General features: G+C 45.8%; 1 protein-coding gene across 1 annotated transcript in view; it reads left to right on the top strand.

The window, feature by feature from the left end:
- LOC126417048 (transcription factor AP-2-beta) overlaps window positions 1–19,762 on the top strand; it is a 354,829-nt gene that overhangs the window by 240,947 nt on the left and 94,120 nt on the right. The window contains exon 5 of the mRNA XM_050084939.1: window positions 11,652–11,853. Within this exon, the coding sequence (XP_049940896.1) occupies window positions 11,652–11,853 (202 nt within the window). The remainder of the gene's footprint in view (window positions 1–11,651; window positions 11,854–19,762) is intronic.

Here is a 19,762-nt window from a genome sequence, read left to right as displayed (position 1 = left end):
ATACACACTATCTGATCAAAAGCATCCGGGCAGCTATTAGTGGATATTAATAAGTGGCGTGTCCGCTGTTCGCCTTCATGGTGGCCAGAACTTTTCTGGGTACAGTGTCAATGAGCTGCCTGAATGCCTGTAGAGGAATGACAGACCGTTCCCCCACAAGAACTAAATCCAGAGAAGGTAGTGGTGTTGGAAGGTGAGGTCTGGAGCGAATCCGACGTTCTAGTTTATCCCAAAAGTGTTCAACTGGGTTGAGGTCGGGACTCCAGGCAGGCCAGTCCATTTCGTAACACAAACCACTACCTCACATACCCTGCTTTATGACAGGGTGAATTTTCGTGCTAATGCAGTCATCATCTGCGAACTCTTTTTCTACTGAACACAGTACACAATGCCATAAAAGTACTCATATCCTTCCGCATACAGCATCTTCTTAAGTGTCATGACAGGAGCACACCACAAACACAGCCCCCTCTGTACTTCAGTGTTAGCATCCCACATGACGGTAGGTGACGTTCTCCAGGCATTTGCCAAACCTAGGACTAACACGTGTCGTAGAGTGATTCGTCACTTAAAATCATTCGTTTCAAATCATCCACTGTCCACTGATGTCGCACTTTACAACACCTCAGCACTGTCTACAGAAGTGTGTTGCTCATTAGAAGCTGCTCGACCCATTCGTTCTAACTCCCGGCCCACAATCGTGGTGCTAGCCGGACTCCTGGTAACACTTTGGAACTAATGAGTCATTCCTTCCTCTGATTTAATGCGATTTTACAACCTCCATCCGCAATGCTCGATGGCCCCTGTCCATCAGTACGTGAAGTTTTCCTCGTCTCAGTTTAGCTGTGGATGTTTCTTCGCGTTTCCCTTTCACAGTGACATGACCAACAGTCGACTTTGGCAGCTTCAGAAGGGTTGAAATGTGTCTGATGGATTTGTCGTCCGGGTGCCATCCACTTACTAGCCCACATTCAAAGTCGCTGAACTCTCCTGAACGACCCATTCCGTTGCCACTGTCTCTCTATTGACAGAGCAATACTCCGCGCCTCCATTTGTACTTGCCAACTGCCTTGCCGCATTGGTAGCACCGGTTCCCGTCCGATCACCGAAGTTAAGCCCTGTCCGGCTGGGCTAGCACTTGGATGGGTGACCATCCGGTCTACCGAGCGCTGAAGGCAAGCAGAGTGCATTCAGCCCTTGTGAGGCAAACTGAGGAGCTGCTTGATTGAGACGTAGCGGCTCCGGTCTTGTAAACTGACATACAGCCGGGAAGGCGGTGTGCTGACCAATGCCCCAGTGACGCCTGTCGTCTGAAGATGACACGGCGGCCGGTCGGTACCGTTGGGCTTTCATGGCCTGTTCGGGCAGAGTTTAGTTCCTTTTATAATGGCGGGTGTGACTCAAGTGGCATCTAGTGGTCAATTCCGCTTTACATAGCGATGTTCGGTTGCTTTTGATCTGATACTGTGTGTGATGAAGTTTGAAATGGGCGCCCACTCCGCTACATAGTGAAAGATTCAGTCTGGCATGAAGACCGGTAAAACGTCAGCATAAACAGTTCAAGAATAATTAGAAGTAAGCGTCCGGAGACACTGTAGTGAAATGAAAACGAAAAACTAATGCAGGGAAAGGATATGCCAGGCTGAGATCCACTGGAAGAACCGTAAGTAATTCATCCACGAAAAAAGTAGTGGCTTACAGAACATCTGTTCAACCGATTCGGTTTGGTACTTTTGCCGGGTTGGATTAAAAAGAGAGAGAGAGAGAGAGAGAGAGAGAGAGAGAGAGAGAGAGAGAGGAGCAGCGTGGCGCTTTTCGTCACAGCATTGTTTCGTATGCATGAGATGTTGCAGAGATGTTAAGGCACGATACACGGCAACAGGGAGGTCATCGTCGCAGGTATGCTGTACCAATGTAAAAAGTGTTTGTTGCTTGTTTCTGTCGGCATTGTCATTAAAATAGCACTGATTCCTATTCCCATTTTCTATAATAACGCAATATTTCAAACCAAAGTAAATTTTACCAATAAAATTGCTCTTTTTTTTAAGAAGATTTATTTAAAAAAGAAATATTTCAATACTACTGCTATGACTAATTGATATTTCGTTTTTTTGGCGCTGTTATTAGCAGAAAACAAAAACAACACCTGTTATAAACGAGACCAAACACATAACGAAAAGTACCGGTTATTCAGAACTAAAATACGGGAATCAGTTTTAAACGGTCGGTTTTTCCCGTCACTAATCTGTAGGGTCCAATATCTACCTATAACAAGCAACAAAGGGAACCAAAGAAAAATTTGAAGTAGGAATAAAGTTCAGGGAGATGAAATAAAAGCTTTGAGGTTTGACGATGAGTTTGTAATACTGAGACCGCAAAGGGCTTGGAAGAACAGTTGAACGGAATTGACAGTGTCTTGAAAGGACATACGATGAACATAAAAAAAGCAAGACTCGGATAACGGAGTGTCGTCGAATTAAATCAGATGATGCTGACGTAATTAGCATAGGAAACGAGACACTTAAAGCAGTAGACGAGTTTGCTATTTGGGCAGCAAAATAACTGGTGACGGCAAAACTAGAGAGGATTTAAAATGTAGATTGAGAATGGCAAGAAAACCACTTCTGAAGAATAGAAATTTGTTAATATCGAATATAGACTAAAGAGGCAAAGAAATTGGTACACCTGCCTAATATCGCTTAGGGCCCCCGCGAGCACGCAGAAGTGCCGTAGCATGACGTAGCATGGACTCGACTAATGTCTGAAGTAGTACTGGAGGGAACTGACACCATAAATCCTGCAGGGCTGTCCATAAATCCGTAAGAGTACGAGGGGGTGGAGATCTCTTCTGAGCAGCTCATTGCAAGGCATCCCAGATATGCTCAGTAATGTTCATGCTAAGGAGTTTGGTGGCCAGCGGAAGTGTTTAAACCTAGAAGAGTGTTCCTGGAGCCACTCTGCAGAAATTCTGGACGTGTGGAGTGTCGCATTGTCCTGCTGGAATTGCCCAAGTCTGTCTGGTTGCACAATGGACGCGGATGGATGCAGGTGATCAGACAGGATGCTTTCGTACGTGTCACCTGTCAGAGTCGTATCTAGACGTATTAGGGGTCCCATACCACTCCAATTGCACATGCCCAATACCATTACAGACCCTCCACCAGCTTGAACAGCCCTTGCTGACATACAGGTTCCATGGTTACATGAGGTTGTCTCCATACCCGTACACGTTCATCTGCTCGATACAATTTGAAATGTGATTCGTCCGAGCAAGCAAAATGTTTCCAGTCATCAACAGCCCAATGTCGGTATTAACGGACCCAGGCGAGGCGTAAAGCTTCGTGTCGTGCAGTCATCAAGGGTACACGAGTGAACCTTCGGCCCCGAAAGCCCATATCGACGATGTTCCGTTCAATGCTTCGTACGCTGACTCTTGTTTATGGTCCAGCTTCGAAATCTGCAGCAATTTGCGATAAGGTTGCACTTCTGTCACGTCAACGATTCCCTTGAGTCGTCGTTGTGCCAGTTCTTGCAGCAACAACGATGTGGGAGACTTGATGTTTTGCCAGATTCGTGATATTCACGGTACACTCGCGAAATGGTCGCAGGGGAAAATCCCCACTTCATCGCTACCTCGGAGATGCTGTGTCCCAACACGTTCGAACTCACTTTTAACTTGCGAATGCAGCAGCAGTAACCGATCTAACAACTGCGCCGGACATTTATTGTCTTAAAGTAGGCGTTGCCGAGCGCAGCGCCATATCCTGCCTGTTTACATATCCCTGCATTTGAATACGCGTGCGTATACCAGTTTCCTTGGCGCTTCAGTGTAGATTTAAGTTTTAGGACGTCTTCTCTGAAGGTATTTGTCTGGAGTGGAGCCATGTGTGGAAGTGAAACGTGGACGATAAACAGTTTAGACAAAAGGAAATTAGAAGCTTTTGAAACGTCGTGCTACAGAAGTATGCTGAAGATTGTGTGTCGATCACGTAACTAAAGAGAAAGTACTGAAAAAGAGACAAGAAATTTGTGGTATAACTTGACTAAGGGAAGGGATCGGTTAATAGTAGATATTCTGAGACGTCAAGGGATCATCAATTTAGTTGTTGTTGTTGTTGTTGTTGTTGTTGCTGTTGTCTTCAGTCCAGAGATTGGTTTGATGCAGCTCCCCATGCTACTCTATCCTGTGCAAGCTTCTTCATCTCTCAGTACCTACTGCAACCTACATCCTTCTGAATCTGTTTAGTGTATTCGTCTGTTGGTCTCCCTCTGCGATTTCTACCCTCCACGCTGCCATCCAACACTAAATTGGTGATCCCTTGATGTCTCAGAATATGCCCTGCCAAGCGATCCCTTCTTCTAGTCAATTTGAGCCACAAATTTCTCTTCTCCCCAATTCTATTCGGTGCCTCCTCATTAGTTATGTGATCTACCCATCTAATCCTCAGCATTCTTCTGTGGCACCACATTTCGAAAGCTTCTATTCTCTCCGTGTCCAAACTATTTATCGATCACGTTCCACTTCCATACATGGCTACACTCTATACAAATACTTTCAGAAACGACTTCCTGACACTTTATTTTATACTCGATGATAACAAATTTCTCTTCTTCAGAAACGCTTTCCTTGCCATCTCCAGTCTCCATTTTATATCCTCTCTACTTCGACCATCATCAGTTATTTTGCTCCCCCAATAGCAAAACTCATTTACTACTTTAAGCGTCTCATTTCCTAATCTAATTCCCGCAGCATCACCCGACTTAATTCGACTACATTCCATTATCCTCGTTTTGGTTTTGTTGATGTTCATCTTATATCCTCCTTTCAAGACACTGTCCATTCCGTTCAGCTGCTCTTCCAGGTCCTTTGCTGTCTCTGACAGAATTACAACGTCATCCGTGAACCTCAAAGTTTTTATTTCTTCTCCGTGGATTTTAATTCCTACTCCGAATTCTTCCTTTGTTTCCTTCACTGCTTGCTCAATATACAGTTTGAAAAACATCGGGGATAGGCTACAACCCTGTCTCACTTCCTTCCCAACCACCGCTTGCCTTTCAAGCCCCTCGACTCTTATAACTGTCTTCTGTTTTCTGTACAAATTGTAAATAGCCTTTCGCTCCCTGTATTTTACCCCTGCCACCTTCAGGATTTGAAAGAGAGTGCTTCAGTCAACATTGTCAAAATCTTTCTCTAAGTCTGCAAATGCCAGAAACGTAGATTTGCCTTTTCATAATCTATTTTCTAAGATGAGTCGTAGGGTCAGTATTGCCTCACGTTTTCCAACATTTCTACGGAATCCAAACTGAAGCCGCCCGGGGTGGCCGAGCGGTTCTAGGCGCTACAGTCTGGAACCGCACGACCGCTACGGTCGCAGGTTCGAATCCTGCCTCGGGCATGGATGTGTGTGATGTCCTTAGGTTAGTTAGGTTTAAGTGGTTCTAAGTTCTAGAGGACTGATGACCACAGCAGTTGAGTCCCATAGTGCTTAGAGCCATTTTTTAAAATCCAAACTGATCTTCCCCGAGGTCGGCTTCTACCAGTTTTTCCATTCGTCTGTAAAGAATTCGTGTTAATATTTTGCAGCCGTGGCTTGTGAAACTGATAGTTCGGTAATTTTCACATATGTGAACACCTGCTTTCTTTGGGATTGGAATTGCTGTATTCTTCTTGAAGTCTGAGGGTATTTCGCCTGTCTCATACATTTTGCTCACCAGGTGGTAGAGTTTTGTTAGGCGTGGTTCTCCCAAGGCTGTCAGTAGTTCTAATGGAATGTTGTCATCAATTTAGTACTGGAGGGAAATAAGTGGGTGTCTGTGTGTGGAGGGAGGGGGGGGGGTGGAGGGGGACTGGGAAATGAGTACAGTAAGCAGATTCAGAAGGATGTGGGTTGGAGCAGTTGTTCTGAGATGGAGATGCTCGCACAGGATGCAGTAGCACGGAGAGCTGCATCAATCCAGTCTTCGGACTCAAGACCACAACAACAATAATGTATAGTTTAACAAGAGCAGGGGATGGATGTGGGATGGGGGGGGGGGGGGGAGGGTGGTTGCTGAAAGCACACAACTCCGTCTTAGTCTCTTCTCAGTTGCTGCCTCTGCTCACGTCCTTCTGCTCTTGTAACGGCAGCCAGCAAACCTGGACTGTGCGTTTGTCCAGAGCGAGCGTCCAACACAGCGGCTGCCGCAGAGATATATTACGCCGTTAACGAGCCCCGCCGGCCGGCTTCCCGCCTTCTCTCTGCGGGGCTCCCCCTGCGTCGCTCCCAGACACCGAGCGCCGGCGGTCAGCCACCCATCGCGTATGCTCGTGTTCAGCCGCGCCGCCGGCGATCACAGGCGCGGGCGGGGGCGCCGGCCGCAGGAAGTTCGCACAGTGCGTAACGGCGCCGCGCACAACAGAAGACGGCAGCAGCTTCCTCCGACCGAGGCGGCCGCGTCTTGCGAAAGCGGCAGCCAATGACCGCCGCTTTCCGGTTTATCCGGCGGCAAATTGACCCGGTGCAATAAACACCCCGCCTGGCAATTAACCGGCACCAGGAGCGCCGTTCTACATTTTGAGGAGGCTGCTGCCCGCAGGGAGATGACCTCTTACTGATACTATCCCGGTTTTCCCTCATTTCTGGACGAGAACCTGTTCCGCAGAGCGTTCCGCAACCTTCTCTTACGAATTTCTACGGCTTGACCAATGACGTAGTGCGTAGTGGAGAACGCCCCTTTCTGTCTATTTTTTTTTAATTTTAATTTTATTTTATTTAAAAAATTTGTCCAGTTGTGAGTGGGACTCGCGCATTTAGGGTTCCGTACAAACATAATTATGTATACAGACAGTTAATCCACTCCGGGAACGAGGATATTGATTTTTGTCTGTATTGGCACTCACACTGGCAAAATATCGGTCCCGGGCATACCAAAATTCGCCGGCCGGTGTGGCCGAGCGGTTCTAGGCGCTACAGTCTGCAATCGCGCGACTGTTACGGTCGGAGGTTCGAATCCTGCCTCAGGCATGGATTTGTGTGATGTCCTTAGGTTAGTTAGGTTTAAGTAGTTCCAAGTCTAGGGGACTGATGACCTCAGATGTTAAGTCTTATAGTGCTTAGAGTCAAACAGTTTAGACAAGAACAGAATGGAAGCTTTTGAAACGTGGTGACACAGAAGAATGCTGAAGATTAAAGGGGTAGATCACATAACTAATAAGGAGATACTGAATACAATTAGAGAGAAGAGGAATTTGTGGCACAACATGACAGGCGAAGGGATTCATTGGTAGGATACGTTCTGAGGCATCGAGGGATCACCAGTGTAGTACCGGAGGAAGCGTGGAGGGTAAAAGTAGTAGAGGGAGATTGGTTCAAATGGCTCTGAGCACTATGGGACTTAACATCTGAGGTCATCAGTCCCCTAGAGCTTAGAACTACTTAAACCTAACTAACCTAAGGACATCACACACATCCATGCCTGAGGCAGGATTCGAACTTGCGACCGTAGCAGTCGCGCGGTTGCGGACTGAAGCGCCTAGAACCGATCGGCCACCGCGGCCGGCTAGTAGAGGGAGACCAAGAGATGAATACACCAAGCAGATTCAGAAGCATGTAGGTTGCAGTAGTTACTCGGGGATGAAGAGGCTTGCACAGGATAGAGCAGCATGGAGAGCTGCATCAAACCAGTCTCAGGACTGAGGACCACAACAGCAACGGGCTATCCTGTGGGCTGTTTTGTTCTTGTAACCGACAGTGTAACTCTTGCTTCTTGTTGTGCGTCTTTGTTCACCTGTGCTTCTGTGCGTGTTCTGTGTATTTATGTTCTGAATGTCTGTGTGTGTTTTGGTTGTGTATAAGGGCCCGCATCTCGTGGTCGTGCGGTGACGTTCTCGCTTCCCACGCCCGGGCTCCCGGGTTCGATTCCCGGCGGGGTCAGGGATTTTCTCTGCCTCGTGATGGCTGGGTGTTGTGTGCTGTCCTTAGGTTAGTTAGGTTTAAGTAGTTCTAAGTTCTAGGGGACTGATGACCATAGATGTTAAGTCCCATAGTGCTCAGAGCCATTTGAACCATTGTGTATAAGGCATCCCTTTAATTTTTATTTTTATTTTCTGATTCGCTTTGTCTCCAATGTTTGCGTCGTACTCATTCTCTGCAGCTATTCGTTTGATTACCCGTTATTCATTTCTGTTGTTGTCTTCACTAAGTGGAGTGTTATTCAGGCTGTGAAGTCGGTCTGCTTATTAAAAGGAAGTTTTGGATATTTGTGGTAAGATCTTATGGGACCAAACTGCTGAGGTCATCGGTCCCTAAGCTTACACACTACTTAATCTAACTTAAACTAACTTACGCTAAGGACGACACACACACACCCATGCCCGAGAGAGGACTCGAACCTCTGACGGGGGGAGCAGCACGGACCGTGACAAGACGCCGTGGACTGCGCCTCTACCCCGCGCGGTTCATTAAAAGGCGTTTAGTCGACAAATAAAGTTTGCAAATGAGTAGTAGTGTCAACAGAAAGGAGCACAGACGCACGTGTAACACCAGTCCGAATTGCAAGCCGTTGGAGTTTATATATATATATATATATATATATTTCGGACACTAAGTGTCAACGTTAGATTTAACTTCGATCTTTGAATCTGAACACTGCAAAATGACTAAATCTTTCCGATTCCACGCCGTGCTTGATAATGAAAACCACAGCTGACGACAACTGTGCGTCGCTGAGTCAGATAATATCCAAGACGTATCCAGCGGAGGAAAAATTTCGAAACGACACACATTTGCGTCATCAGCGCCGCCAAGGAGTCAGCATTTAAAAAGCTCCACTGCCGTAAATGTTCTCTGCTTTTTTACCGCCTTTCCGGTGAGACTTTCTAGAACGGCAGGGGAAAAAAATAACAGCATCAAGATAGTAAGAATTGTGTTGGAATAAAACGGCGTTTCGCTGCAAAGCATGCACTGAAGCAAACACTCACGCCCTTAAATGGAGCGCAGAAAGAGTTTCGGACGGGTTTCTCGTTTAGTGCTTCCATCAAGCGCGGCGCGCGTTGGCTCCGATATATTTTCCTCGCCAGTGGTCGCAGCCGTAAACTGAAGCAAAGCTTTCCAGGGAAATCTTAATCTCGGGACAGGTTGGCAGCGAGAGCAGGCAGAGTCTGCTGCTGGGCGTGTTGCTTCCTGTTTGTTCTGGGCGCAGGAATCCCCGGTCTCATTGTGTGTGTGAGTGTGTGTTTCCTGCCTAGAGATGCTGTCGGCCAGGTCTGCTCAGCGTTCACCATTAGGCCGACATCCGCCGCACCGTTAACGAGATAAATCGAGGCTGCCGGAACTGTGAGTCGCATAGAGCAGGCCTCCCACCGCCACGGGAAAACGGTAGTGTGACCCCTTGGGAGACGGATTGCCTAGATGATGACGCTACAGCAATCTGCAATTACCTGGCAAACTCGAGGATGTAGCGCGCATAAGCTTAATTTTATCCGGACTACTCCGCTTACCGACTACCTCACGTTAACGAGAAACTGCAACATATTCGTCGATAGCGGTAATATAAATGTCGTGTACTGTGGCATTCATACGTGTGCAGTTGAAAGTGGTATGACACTATACACACAAATATGTGTGTGTGTGTGTGTGTATGTGTATGTGTGGGACTATCTTCGACAGCTTTCCTTCCATCGTGTGTAGCGCAACAACGAAATGCACAGGAGGCGATGTTAGAGTAAGAGGGCGTTTTACGTGATTGGGGTGCGGTCTCCTCATCGTGCTTAAGAAAACGCTAAAAGCGGAAGGCTAAGAACACATTTTATCGTATTGTGTAATGGTCGACTACGTTTTATCTGCAAAAGTGTTGTTCATCCGTAAAGGCGACCGCATGTATGACACTAGCGCAATCAGTTCTTGAGCACTGCTAGAGTGTTTGGGATCCTTGTCAAGCCGGATTAAAGGAAGACATCGAAGCAGTTCACAGGTAGGCTATTAGATTTGTTACCGGTAGGTTCGAACAGCACGCAGTATTACGGAGATGTTTAGGGAAGTCAAATGGGAATACAAAATTATTAAGTCTCTCTTGACCACTTGCTTACATACTGCCTATTGACTTGAGTCCCTGTTTCTTCGGCCGTGCCGCGCGGGATTAGCCGAGCGGTCTCTGGCGCTGCAGTCATGGACTGTGCGGCTGGTCCCGGCGGAGGTTCGAGTCCTCCCTCGGGCATGAGTGTGTGTGTGTTTGTTCAAAATGGTTCAAATGGCTCTGAGCACTATGGGACTGAACATCTGTGGTCATTAGTCCCCTAGAACTTAGAACTACTTAAACCTAACTAACCTAAGGACATCACACACATCCATGCCCGAGGCAGGATTCGAACCTGCGACCGTAGCAGTCGCGCGGTTCCGGACTGAGCGCCTAGAACCACGAGACCACCGCGGCCGGCCGTGGGTTTGTTGTTAGGATAATTTAGGTTAAGTAGTGTGTAAGCTTAGGGACTGATGACCTTAGCAGTTAAGTCCCATAAGTTTTCACACACTTTTGAACTTTTTTTTTCTTCGGACGTGTGTGTGTGATGCTTTTTCCGACGTTTCGACAGCACGAGTGGCTGGCATTGTCAGAGCTTCAACTTCCACTACCAGCAATGGAAGGTTAAGTCCTGACAATCCCAGCCACTCGTACTGACAAAATATCAGAAAAATCATCAAACAAATGTCGGCCGAACAACCCGAGACAGAAGCCGACAGGCAGTTTGTGAAATGTGTATCTCTGGAGGTAAGGGGACTTTTTTTCGAGGATCACTGTTGAGAAAATTTAGACAACTTGCATCTGAGGCTGATAACTGTATGACTTTACTACCGCCGACATACATTTCGCGTAAGGATCACGAAGATAAAATATGAAAAACTAGCACTCAAACAGAGGCATGTTGACAGTCTTTTTTCCCTTGTTCTTTTTGCGAATGGAGCAGGAAAGGAAGTGTCTAGTAGTGGTTCCCCTTATTCCGCCTCAGTTGCACTATGTCAACGATTGCTGCGCAAACATCGTCTCCACGTGCGCGTACACCATAATTACTCTACCATGCAGACATTTGGGGTTACACTCGTCCGGTAGTAGACGTTCCCGCTGGACTCCGAACCGCGCAATAACCCGGAGTTCGCTGTGGGGCGTCGATGGGGTGGTTCGACTACTGTGGCCTTCTGTGGGGTTGTGAATCACTGAGAGCTACTGCGGGACGAAGCCTCTCCGTCGTTTCTGGGTCCCCGGTTCAGTACACAATACACAACTTCGAGCTCCCGCTATTGCAGTGGTAAGATCCTAAGGGACCAACTGATGAGTTCGTCGGTTCTTAGCCTTTCACACTACTGAGGACAACACACCCATGCCCGAGGGATGACTCGATCCTCCGACGGGGGGAGCCGCGCGAACCGTGTCAAGGCACCCCCGACCGCGCGGTCCAACTATTGTAGTAGAACTACAGGTTGCTGACAGTAACTTATAAGCTCTTAGTTCACTCTACAATGTCTGTAGCTGCTTCGTGGGCAATTATTTTATATTTTGCACAAACGGCGTTTGTGGGACGCACTGATGAGTGCTGGACGCCGCCTTTTCTCGGTAAGTGGTGTGTGGGTTGGCAGACGCGAAGCGAGAGATTTTCGCTGATCGCGTGTGTTTGTTGGCAGGCATGAAGCCGCGCAGCGAGGGTGGCAAAGACGTGGTGCTGTCGTCGGCGTCGGCGCCGTCGGACGTGTTCTGCAGCGTGCCGGGCCGGCTGTCGCTGCTCAGCTCCACCTCCAAGTACAAGGTCACCGTCGGCGAGGTCCAGCGCCGCCTCAGCCCGCCCGAGTGCCTGAACGCGTCGCTACTCGGCGGTGTGCTGCGCAGGTAACTGCTCACCTCTTGTCCACTGTCTGAGTATGCAGACCCTGTCTGCATTACTCCCTCCTGCCTTAAAGTTCCTAGCTCTCCGACCGCCTCTCTGTAGGTCTTCAACACCAAACAGTTTCAGTAGACTCTAGGATGTGGTATGCCCTTGTCTTCCTCCAACCTGTGAACTGACTTAGCCAGTTATAAGGGGACCTACCGTTTAACCACCGAGTAAGTTGCAACGTGTGCGCAATTTACTGATGAAATGATTGATCTTCGATAACGATAGAAACTGAAGAAATTAATAAAAAATTTTGCCATGGCAGGGACTCGAACCTGGTTCTACTGCTTGCTAGGCAGATGTGCTAACCATTACAGCACTGTAGCAGTATTGTTAACACACTTGCATGGACTACTCTAGTACAATGCTCTATGTAACACAAATTTCAATTCATACGATAGTGCAGTTGCCGTGTTATTTCCATTTACGATGCAAAGTTCCTTTGGGCATGCATGCATGTCCAAAGAAACTTTGCGTCGTAAATCGAAATAACGCAGCAACTGCACTATCGTATTTATCTGCCGATAGCGGGCAAGCTACTTTCAAGTAAATTGTCTCACATGTACGGGAATATACATAATGGATGTAAGAGTACAGGTTGTAGACGCATGGTTGACAACAAATGGAAGTTTGGGTCGGACTGTGAGTCCCGCACAGGTAGCCAAATGTTAAGGCGACCGCTCGCGATAAGCGGGAAATCCCGGTTTGAGTCCCAGTCTGGCAAAAATTTTCGTTGTTGTCAGGCCATTCTACAGCTGAAACTTCTTGGCAGATTAAAACTGTGTGCCGGACCGAGACTCGAACTCGGTACCTTTGCCTTTCGCGCATGCCTAAGCCATATCTCCACAATATCCTTTCTTTGAGGAGTGCTAGTTCTGCAAGGTTCGCAGGAGAGCTTCTGTAAAGTTTGGAAGGTAGGAGACGAGGTACTGGCAGAAGTAAAGCTGTGAGGATGGGCCGTGAGTCGTGCTTGGGTTGCTCAGGTGGCAGAGCACTTGGCCGCGAAGGGCAAACGTTCCGAGTTCGAGTCTCGGTCCGGCACACAGTTTTAATCTGTCAGGAAGTTTCATATCAGCGCACACTCCGCTGCAGAGTGAAAATCTCATTCTGAATTCTACAGCTGATGGTTGTCCATATTCGCAATTACAAAAACGTTTAATGAACTTCAGTTCACGCCTTCAGCCCATTTTCCCCTTCTTACATCGTCAATATTGTTAGGGAGGTCATCGAACTAGTGTAGTCCATGCAAAAGTGTTAGGCATACTCCTACGGTGGTGTAATGGTTAGCACAGCTGCCTAGTAAGGAGAAGATTTGGGTTCAAGTCCCAGCTGTGGCAGAAATGTTAATTCATTTCATCCACTTCTATCCTTATCGAAGATAAAGTTGAGACTCGTACGTCTCAAGGAAATTGTAACTCCACGGGATCAATAAATTGATTTAGTTGTCCTCTTTGTTACACTTCCATGTCATCAGATCAAAATGACTCCTGCAGATCTTCCGCTCTCCAGTCGTAGCAGCACTGGAGATCAGCCCTACAGGTGTTTCCGCCATTAAAATTAAGATGATAATGGACAGTGGGATGGCCATAAACTCAAAAAAGACAAGTAATAAAGTTGTGGGATACGATAATCATTTTTTTGTCGAAACCCTTTCGTTGGCCCCGTTTGCTTCCTAAAATATAATTAGAAAATGTGTTTCTGCCTTGAACTAAACAATTTTTCTTGTTTCACTATCCATACCGGTTCGGAGAAGTTTCTCCATCTTCAGTGCGCCTTATTTATTATTTGTTGAACAGTATAAAGCAATTTCGCATTATCGTATTTACCAGTTTCTTGAGAGTATTGTATTGGCATTACTATGAGTACTGACGGAAATATTAACATGAAGAATAAATATATACCTTACACATACTAATGTCCATAAATCTTTTGGTATTTCCAGCACAGCTACAATATTTCCTTCCAATACGTACGTAATTTCTCACAACTTTTTAAAGCCTAATATGATATTATCGTTTCTTCTTTCTTTCTATTGCACTACTGTCGTCATATTATGTTGTTTTGTGAAAAAAGATTCGCTATTCGCTTTGTTTACAAAACAACATAATATAACGACAGTAGTGAACAGAAAGAAAAACCGATAATATCATAGCTCTTAAAATGTTGTGCGGAATTGCGTACAAAAACGCAATAATAAAAGCTTATTAACTGCAGATGACATACTGGAAGGCAATAATTATAGCTGTACTGCATATACTAAACAGACTTGTTAATATCAATATGTATAAGGTATATATTTATTCTTCACGTCAGTATTTCTGTCAGGAGCTGTAATAATGCAAATACCAGAATCTCTAAAAATTGGTAAATATCTTAATGCATAAATTCTTGTACACCGTTCAACAAATGATAAATAAAATCCAATGAAAATGGAGAAACTTCTCCTAAACATGTATTCGTAGTAAAAAGAAGAGAAAAATTGTGTTTGCTCAAGGTTGGAACACATTTCCTTATTACGTATGTGGAATGTGAATGCACAGAGTTTTCTAAAACAGTTTTAAAGGCTATGTAGCCTTGTTACAGCGTGGGACGTCAGTCCACAATTCTGTATTACTTGTTGGATAGCCAGACCACCAGCGGAAATGAAATTAAGGTGGGAAAACAGTCGAACATGAGATGCACATCCATCGCCCAGAGATTCTTACCTAGTGGGACATAAAATCATCAGAAACATACAGGAGAAATGGTTGCTGACCATGAGAGACGATAGATTCGGATACATAGTGCGACGCCTCTTACAGCATTAGCATAGGCGAGTTATCTGCATGCAGTTCACAAGGCAAGCTGCGAGATCCCAGAAGTCAAGGTCAGCGTGTACAACCACGGCGCGAGCAGAACCCTGTCGAAGTCATTTTACACCCGACTGATTCCAAAGTAGTGGAAACCAGTTCATGTTAACTACAGATGGCAGCGACTTCGACACTAATGAATTGACAACAGTGTCACGTACATGCAATGAAATGGCGTCCGTCTAAAGTCTGCCTGAGAATGGACTCGGACAGCAGGTATCCATGCTTTTATTATCACGGAGAAACCACAGTGGAGTGCCTACTTCGGAAAAAAAGCACCAGTTCTGGGGGCAGAGGGGGCGCGAACAACACTGGCTCACCGTTCTATCGGGTTTGGATCGGAAAAGCAGGGGAAGTCGCCCAGTGTTCAAGTTGGCCATTCTGCGGTGGCGCCAGTAGGGTGACTCCCGCAAAAGATCCATCTTCTCCTATGTGGCGTGTCTGCGTTGCGAATTTGAACACATCGGCTCTGTCTTTTACCAGTTTAAGCAACCTTGTGGCTGTCTGGTGTTAAAAGTAATACCCCCACCATCCGATGGTTCCGCATCTAGACAATACATTGGTAGGTTCAGAAGGTCGAAGAAAACTGGCATTATTATTGGTATTTGCTGATTAAGTTCACCGACTTGTTCAATATTCACTTAATTGGCTTGTGATTACTGTCACTCAAAACGTCATTTTTCCCTCTGTGTGGTTTCGTGGTTGAAAACATTATTGGTCAGTTAAATAATTACTCTTCCTCTGCAACGGACGGGACTGTACAATCGCTGAGGCCTCTCCACGTGTAGTTAATACATCGCAGAAATGCCTCAGGTTTACAAAATTAAAGAAGCAGTAAATGAGAGGAAAAATCTTTGAATCCTAAATCTTTGAATTTATACTGATCCACCAAAAACATTCTTAACTATTGTCTTAATCAACTGACTTTTTATTTTCATCCAAATAATTGAATCCAATCTTCACAAACGAGACTTACAAATCATAGTGATTCTCGGCTTCCCACAAACATTTCACATCGCCTCAATATATTGATAAGCAGTCGATCATACTATAAAATAGCTATTACCCATTAATTTCGAGAATATCTCCCACCTCTAATACCAATGGTACACAAATGAACGATTCTTAAAACCTTGGACTTTTTCCTTTTGCGGGCAAGTGCTCTACTTAGTGAACTACCCAGGTACGACTCGAGATCCAACCTCAGAACTTTACTTCCGCCAGTAGTTGTTGCCTCACGTTGCAAACTTCCTTTAGTAGTGGGAGTCCCGCAAGGTATGTCGGACAACGTCTGCGAAGTTTGGAAGGTAGGAGAAGAGGTAATGGTCGAGATGCGAGAACGAGTCATGGGTCGTCCTTGTATAGTTCAGTCGGTAGAGCATTTGCCCACAAAAGGCGAAGGCCCAAGATTCGAGTCCCGGGCTGGCACGCAGTATTAATCAAATGGTTCAAATGGCTCTGAGCACTATGGGACTCAACATCTGAGGTCATCAGTCCCCTAGAACTTAGAACTACTTAAACCTAACTAACCTAAGGACATCACACACATCCATGCCCGAGGCAGGATTCGAACCTGCGACCGTAGCGGTCACGCGGTTCCAAACTGAAGCGCCTAGAATCGCACAGCCACACCGGCCGGCAGTACTAATCTGCCAGGAAGTTTCATACAGCGCACGTCTGCTGCACAGTGAAAAATAATTCATCATAGAAATGTTTTCTTTCTCAACGGAGAAACCCGAACTTCTTAGGAAACACACCGGCATATTTCCACGCATTACATATCAACAAAAAAAAAAAACCTCTTACCTTTGGACGAAAACGAGTGTGTACTTCTAATTTTTTTATTATCTTTCCTTTTATTTTCTATATTTGATGCTGTTCTGCTTGTTTTCCTATCTTGCGGTACTCTTATCATGTGTGCGTAACTATTACACGCAACATTGTCATCTGCAGTGTGAGGAAGAGAAAGCCGACCCGGAACTTATTTCCTGCACCTTAAGATAGGCAACCAAATGTACATCACCTGTCACAGGTCAATGGTACATTAACATATAATAAGTCTTGGTGATGACGTAGGCGTTGTCGGTAGGCTGCGTATTCCGGGAATCTTATGACACCTTCAACTGAAGGCATAAGGCGTAAACAGGCGCACCCAGTCGGTTGATGCTGTGCGTTCACAGCAACAGTTCCTCGGCCCTCCCGCAGCGTCTGAGGCAATACAGACAGGCGCGGACAGTCTCTTATTTCGCCTTATACACTATTTTTATATATTTTCTCTATCCCAATATCGTTTTGCTGGGACAATGCTACATAGTGGCGCAGAATACTTGCTAAAACATCCCGATACACTACATGCTAAAAGTCTTCCACAGCCTTCTTTCCCCAGATATACTTTTTTCTATTTCTTCATGACGTCCTTTATCTCTCCACTTAACTTTTTATGTTCTTCGATAGCCCCATATTGCAAGTCCTTCGAGATTCTTCTCCTGCAGATTTCCGCTAATCTTTGTTTCACTTCCTGGACCCTTTTACTATGATAGTGACATAAATTTTCCAAAACATTATGACCACCTGCTTAACAACCTGTTCGTCCGTCTCTGGAACGAGATACGCCACTGATTCTGCGTATCAGGGATCCGACAGTTTTTTGGTAGGTTTATGAAGGTATGTGGCATTAGATGTCTAAGCAAATGTCATGTAGATGATGATGATGTTTGGTTTGTGGGGCGCGGTGATCAGCACCCGTACAAATTCCCAACCTTTGCTCAGTCCAATCGTGCCACTTTCAGGAATAATGATGAAATGATGAGGACAACGCAAACACCCAGTCATCTCGAGGCAGGTTTAATTCCTGACGCCGCTGGGAATCGAACCCGGTACCGCGTGCTCGGAAAGCGAGAACGCGACCACGAGACCAGGAGCTGCGGACAAATGTCATTCGCGTAAATAATGGGCAGCTAATTTGCGCCCGATAGCGACCCATATGGGTTCCATGGGATTTACATCAGCCTAATTTGGTCGCCCAGACATCAACGTGAGTTCACTATAATGCTCCTCGAACCACTGTAGCACGGTTCTGACTCCGAGTCACGGACAATTATACTTGCGAAAGATGACATCGCCGTCGGCGAAGACATTAAGCATGAAGGGATGCAGGAGGCTCGCAGCTGTCGGCGTGTCTTCGATTACTACCACACGCCCCACGCAAGCGCAGGAGAATGTCTGCCATAGCATAGTACTGCCTTCCACCAGCCTTCGTCCATGGGGCGCAGCATGTTTCGAACTGCCGTTCACCTCGACGACGGCGTTTGTGAAGACGACCATCGATCTAGAGTGTTAGTTTCACTGTCCTATATCTTTCCGTAGATTCTCACGACAGTAGCACGTGAACATTCGATCAGCTTCGCCGTTTTCGAGATATTACTTCACAGGCTCTGCGTAATAATAACCTCTCCTTTGTGAAAGTAGCTTATCTCAATGGATTTCCCCATTTGCAGCCCATATTTTCCCTTACATACTTTTGTTACTGCGTCACGTGTCCGCAACGCCATCTGGCGGCATACAACGTCGCAGTGGGCAGTGTCCATAATGTTTTGGTTTATCAGTGTGTGTGTTCCACGACAGGTTATCAGCGTTTCATAAGCTGACTGCGCAAAAGCTACAAAATATATAGAAAAACGACCCATATTAGCGGGTAGAGCATCTTGCCAAGTTTAGAGTCGTTATACACGCAGTAGCATAGTTGCATTAAGGGTGAGACGCGTCAGAACATGCGGACTAATTATCCACCCCGCATTATAGCATCGAATTAGCTCGCACCTGCAGGCAGGATACTCAGTGGAAAGATTTGCAAAGCAGGCTGCTGTATGCCTTCCTGTACAATTCGAGCCAATGAATTCTACGCTCATACTGACGTTTGCTGCGCCACAATAAGTCCCCATACTGAACGCTTGTAAAATGAGTTAAGAACTTAGAGAGAAGCTCTACCCACTGATAGTGGTGTGTTTTGTGCAATGTCTTGTAATTCTTGTGCAGTCGCCTTCCGAAACCCTGGAGCTACTTGCGATCAACCCCTTATGTGCCTCAACTCACTTCCACATTAAGAAACGAAACTGAGGGAAATAATATTTCGTATTGTTATATGATGTTAACTGAAACGACCCTTTTTTTTCAGCATCTGCTCAATTTTCTGCAAACTTTTAAAACATGTTCGACCTCAACACTTCTTCCTGAATGGCGTAGCACAAATATATGGATGTCCTGAATGCTTAAAAGTTTATGTCCCAGAACAGCACATATTTTCATTCCTCATCTTTTGTGGTCTTCAGTACTGAGACTGATTTGATGCAGCTCTACATGCTACTCTATTCTGTGCAAGATCCTTCATCTCCCGGTACCTACTGCAACCTACATCCTTCTGAATCTGCTTAGTGTATTCATCTCTTGGTCTCCCTCTACGATTTTTACCCTCCACGCTGCCCTCCATTTCTAAATTGGTGATCCCTTGATGCCTCAGAACTTGTCCTACCAACCGATCCCTTCTTCTAGTCAAGTTGTGCCACAAACTCCTCTTCTCCCCAATTCTATTCAGTACCTCCTCATCAGTTATGTGATCTACTCATTTAATATTTAGCATTCTCCCATTTCGAAAGCTTCTATTCTCTTCTTGTCCAAACTATTTATCGTCCATGTTTCACTTCCATACATGGCTACACTCCATACAAATACTTTCCGAAACGACTTCCTTACAGTTAAATCTATACTCGACGTTAACAAATTTCTCTTCTTCAGAAACGCTTTCCTTGCCATTGCCAATCTACATTTCATATCCTCTCTACTTCGACCATCATCAGTTATTTTACTCCCCAAACAGCAAAACTCCTGTACTACTTTAAGTGTCTCATTTCCTAATCTAATTCCCTCAGCATCACCCGACTTAATTCGACTACATTCCATTATCCTCGTTTTGCTATTGTTGATGTTAATCTTATATCCTCCTTTCAAGACACTGTCCATT

This window comes from Schistocerca serialis, chromosome 8 (genome assembly GCF_023864345.2).
Source record: "Schistocerca serialis cubense isolate TAMUIC-IGC-003099 chromosome 8, iqSchSeri2.2, whole genome shotgun sequence".
Classification (NCBI taxonomy): domain Eukaryota; kingdom Metazoa; phylum Arthropoda; class Insecta; order Orthoptera; family Acrididae; genus Schistocerca; species Schistocerca serialis.
Note: the sequence above shows the minus strand (reverse complement) of the source record. Positions and strands in the feature narration are given on the sequence as shown.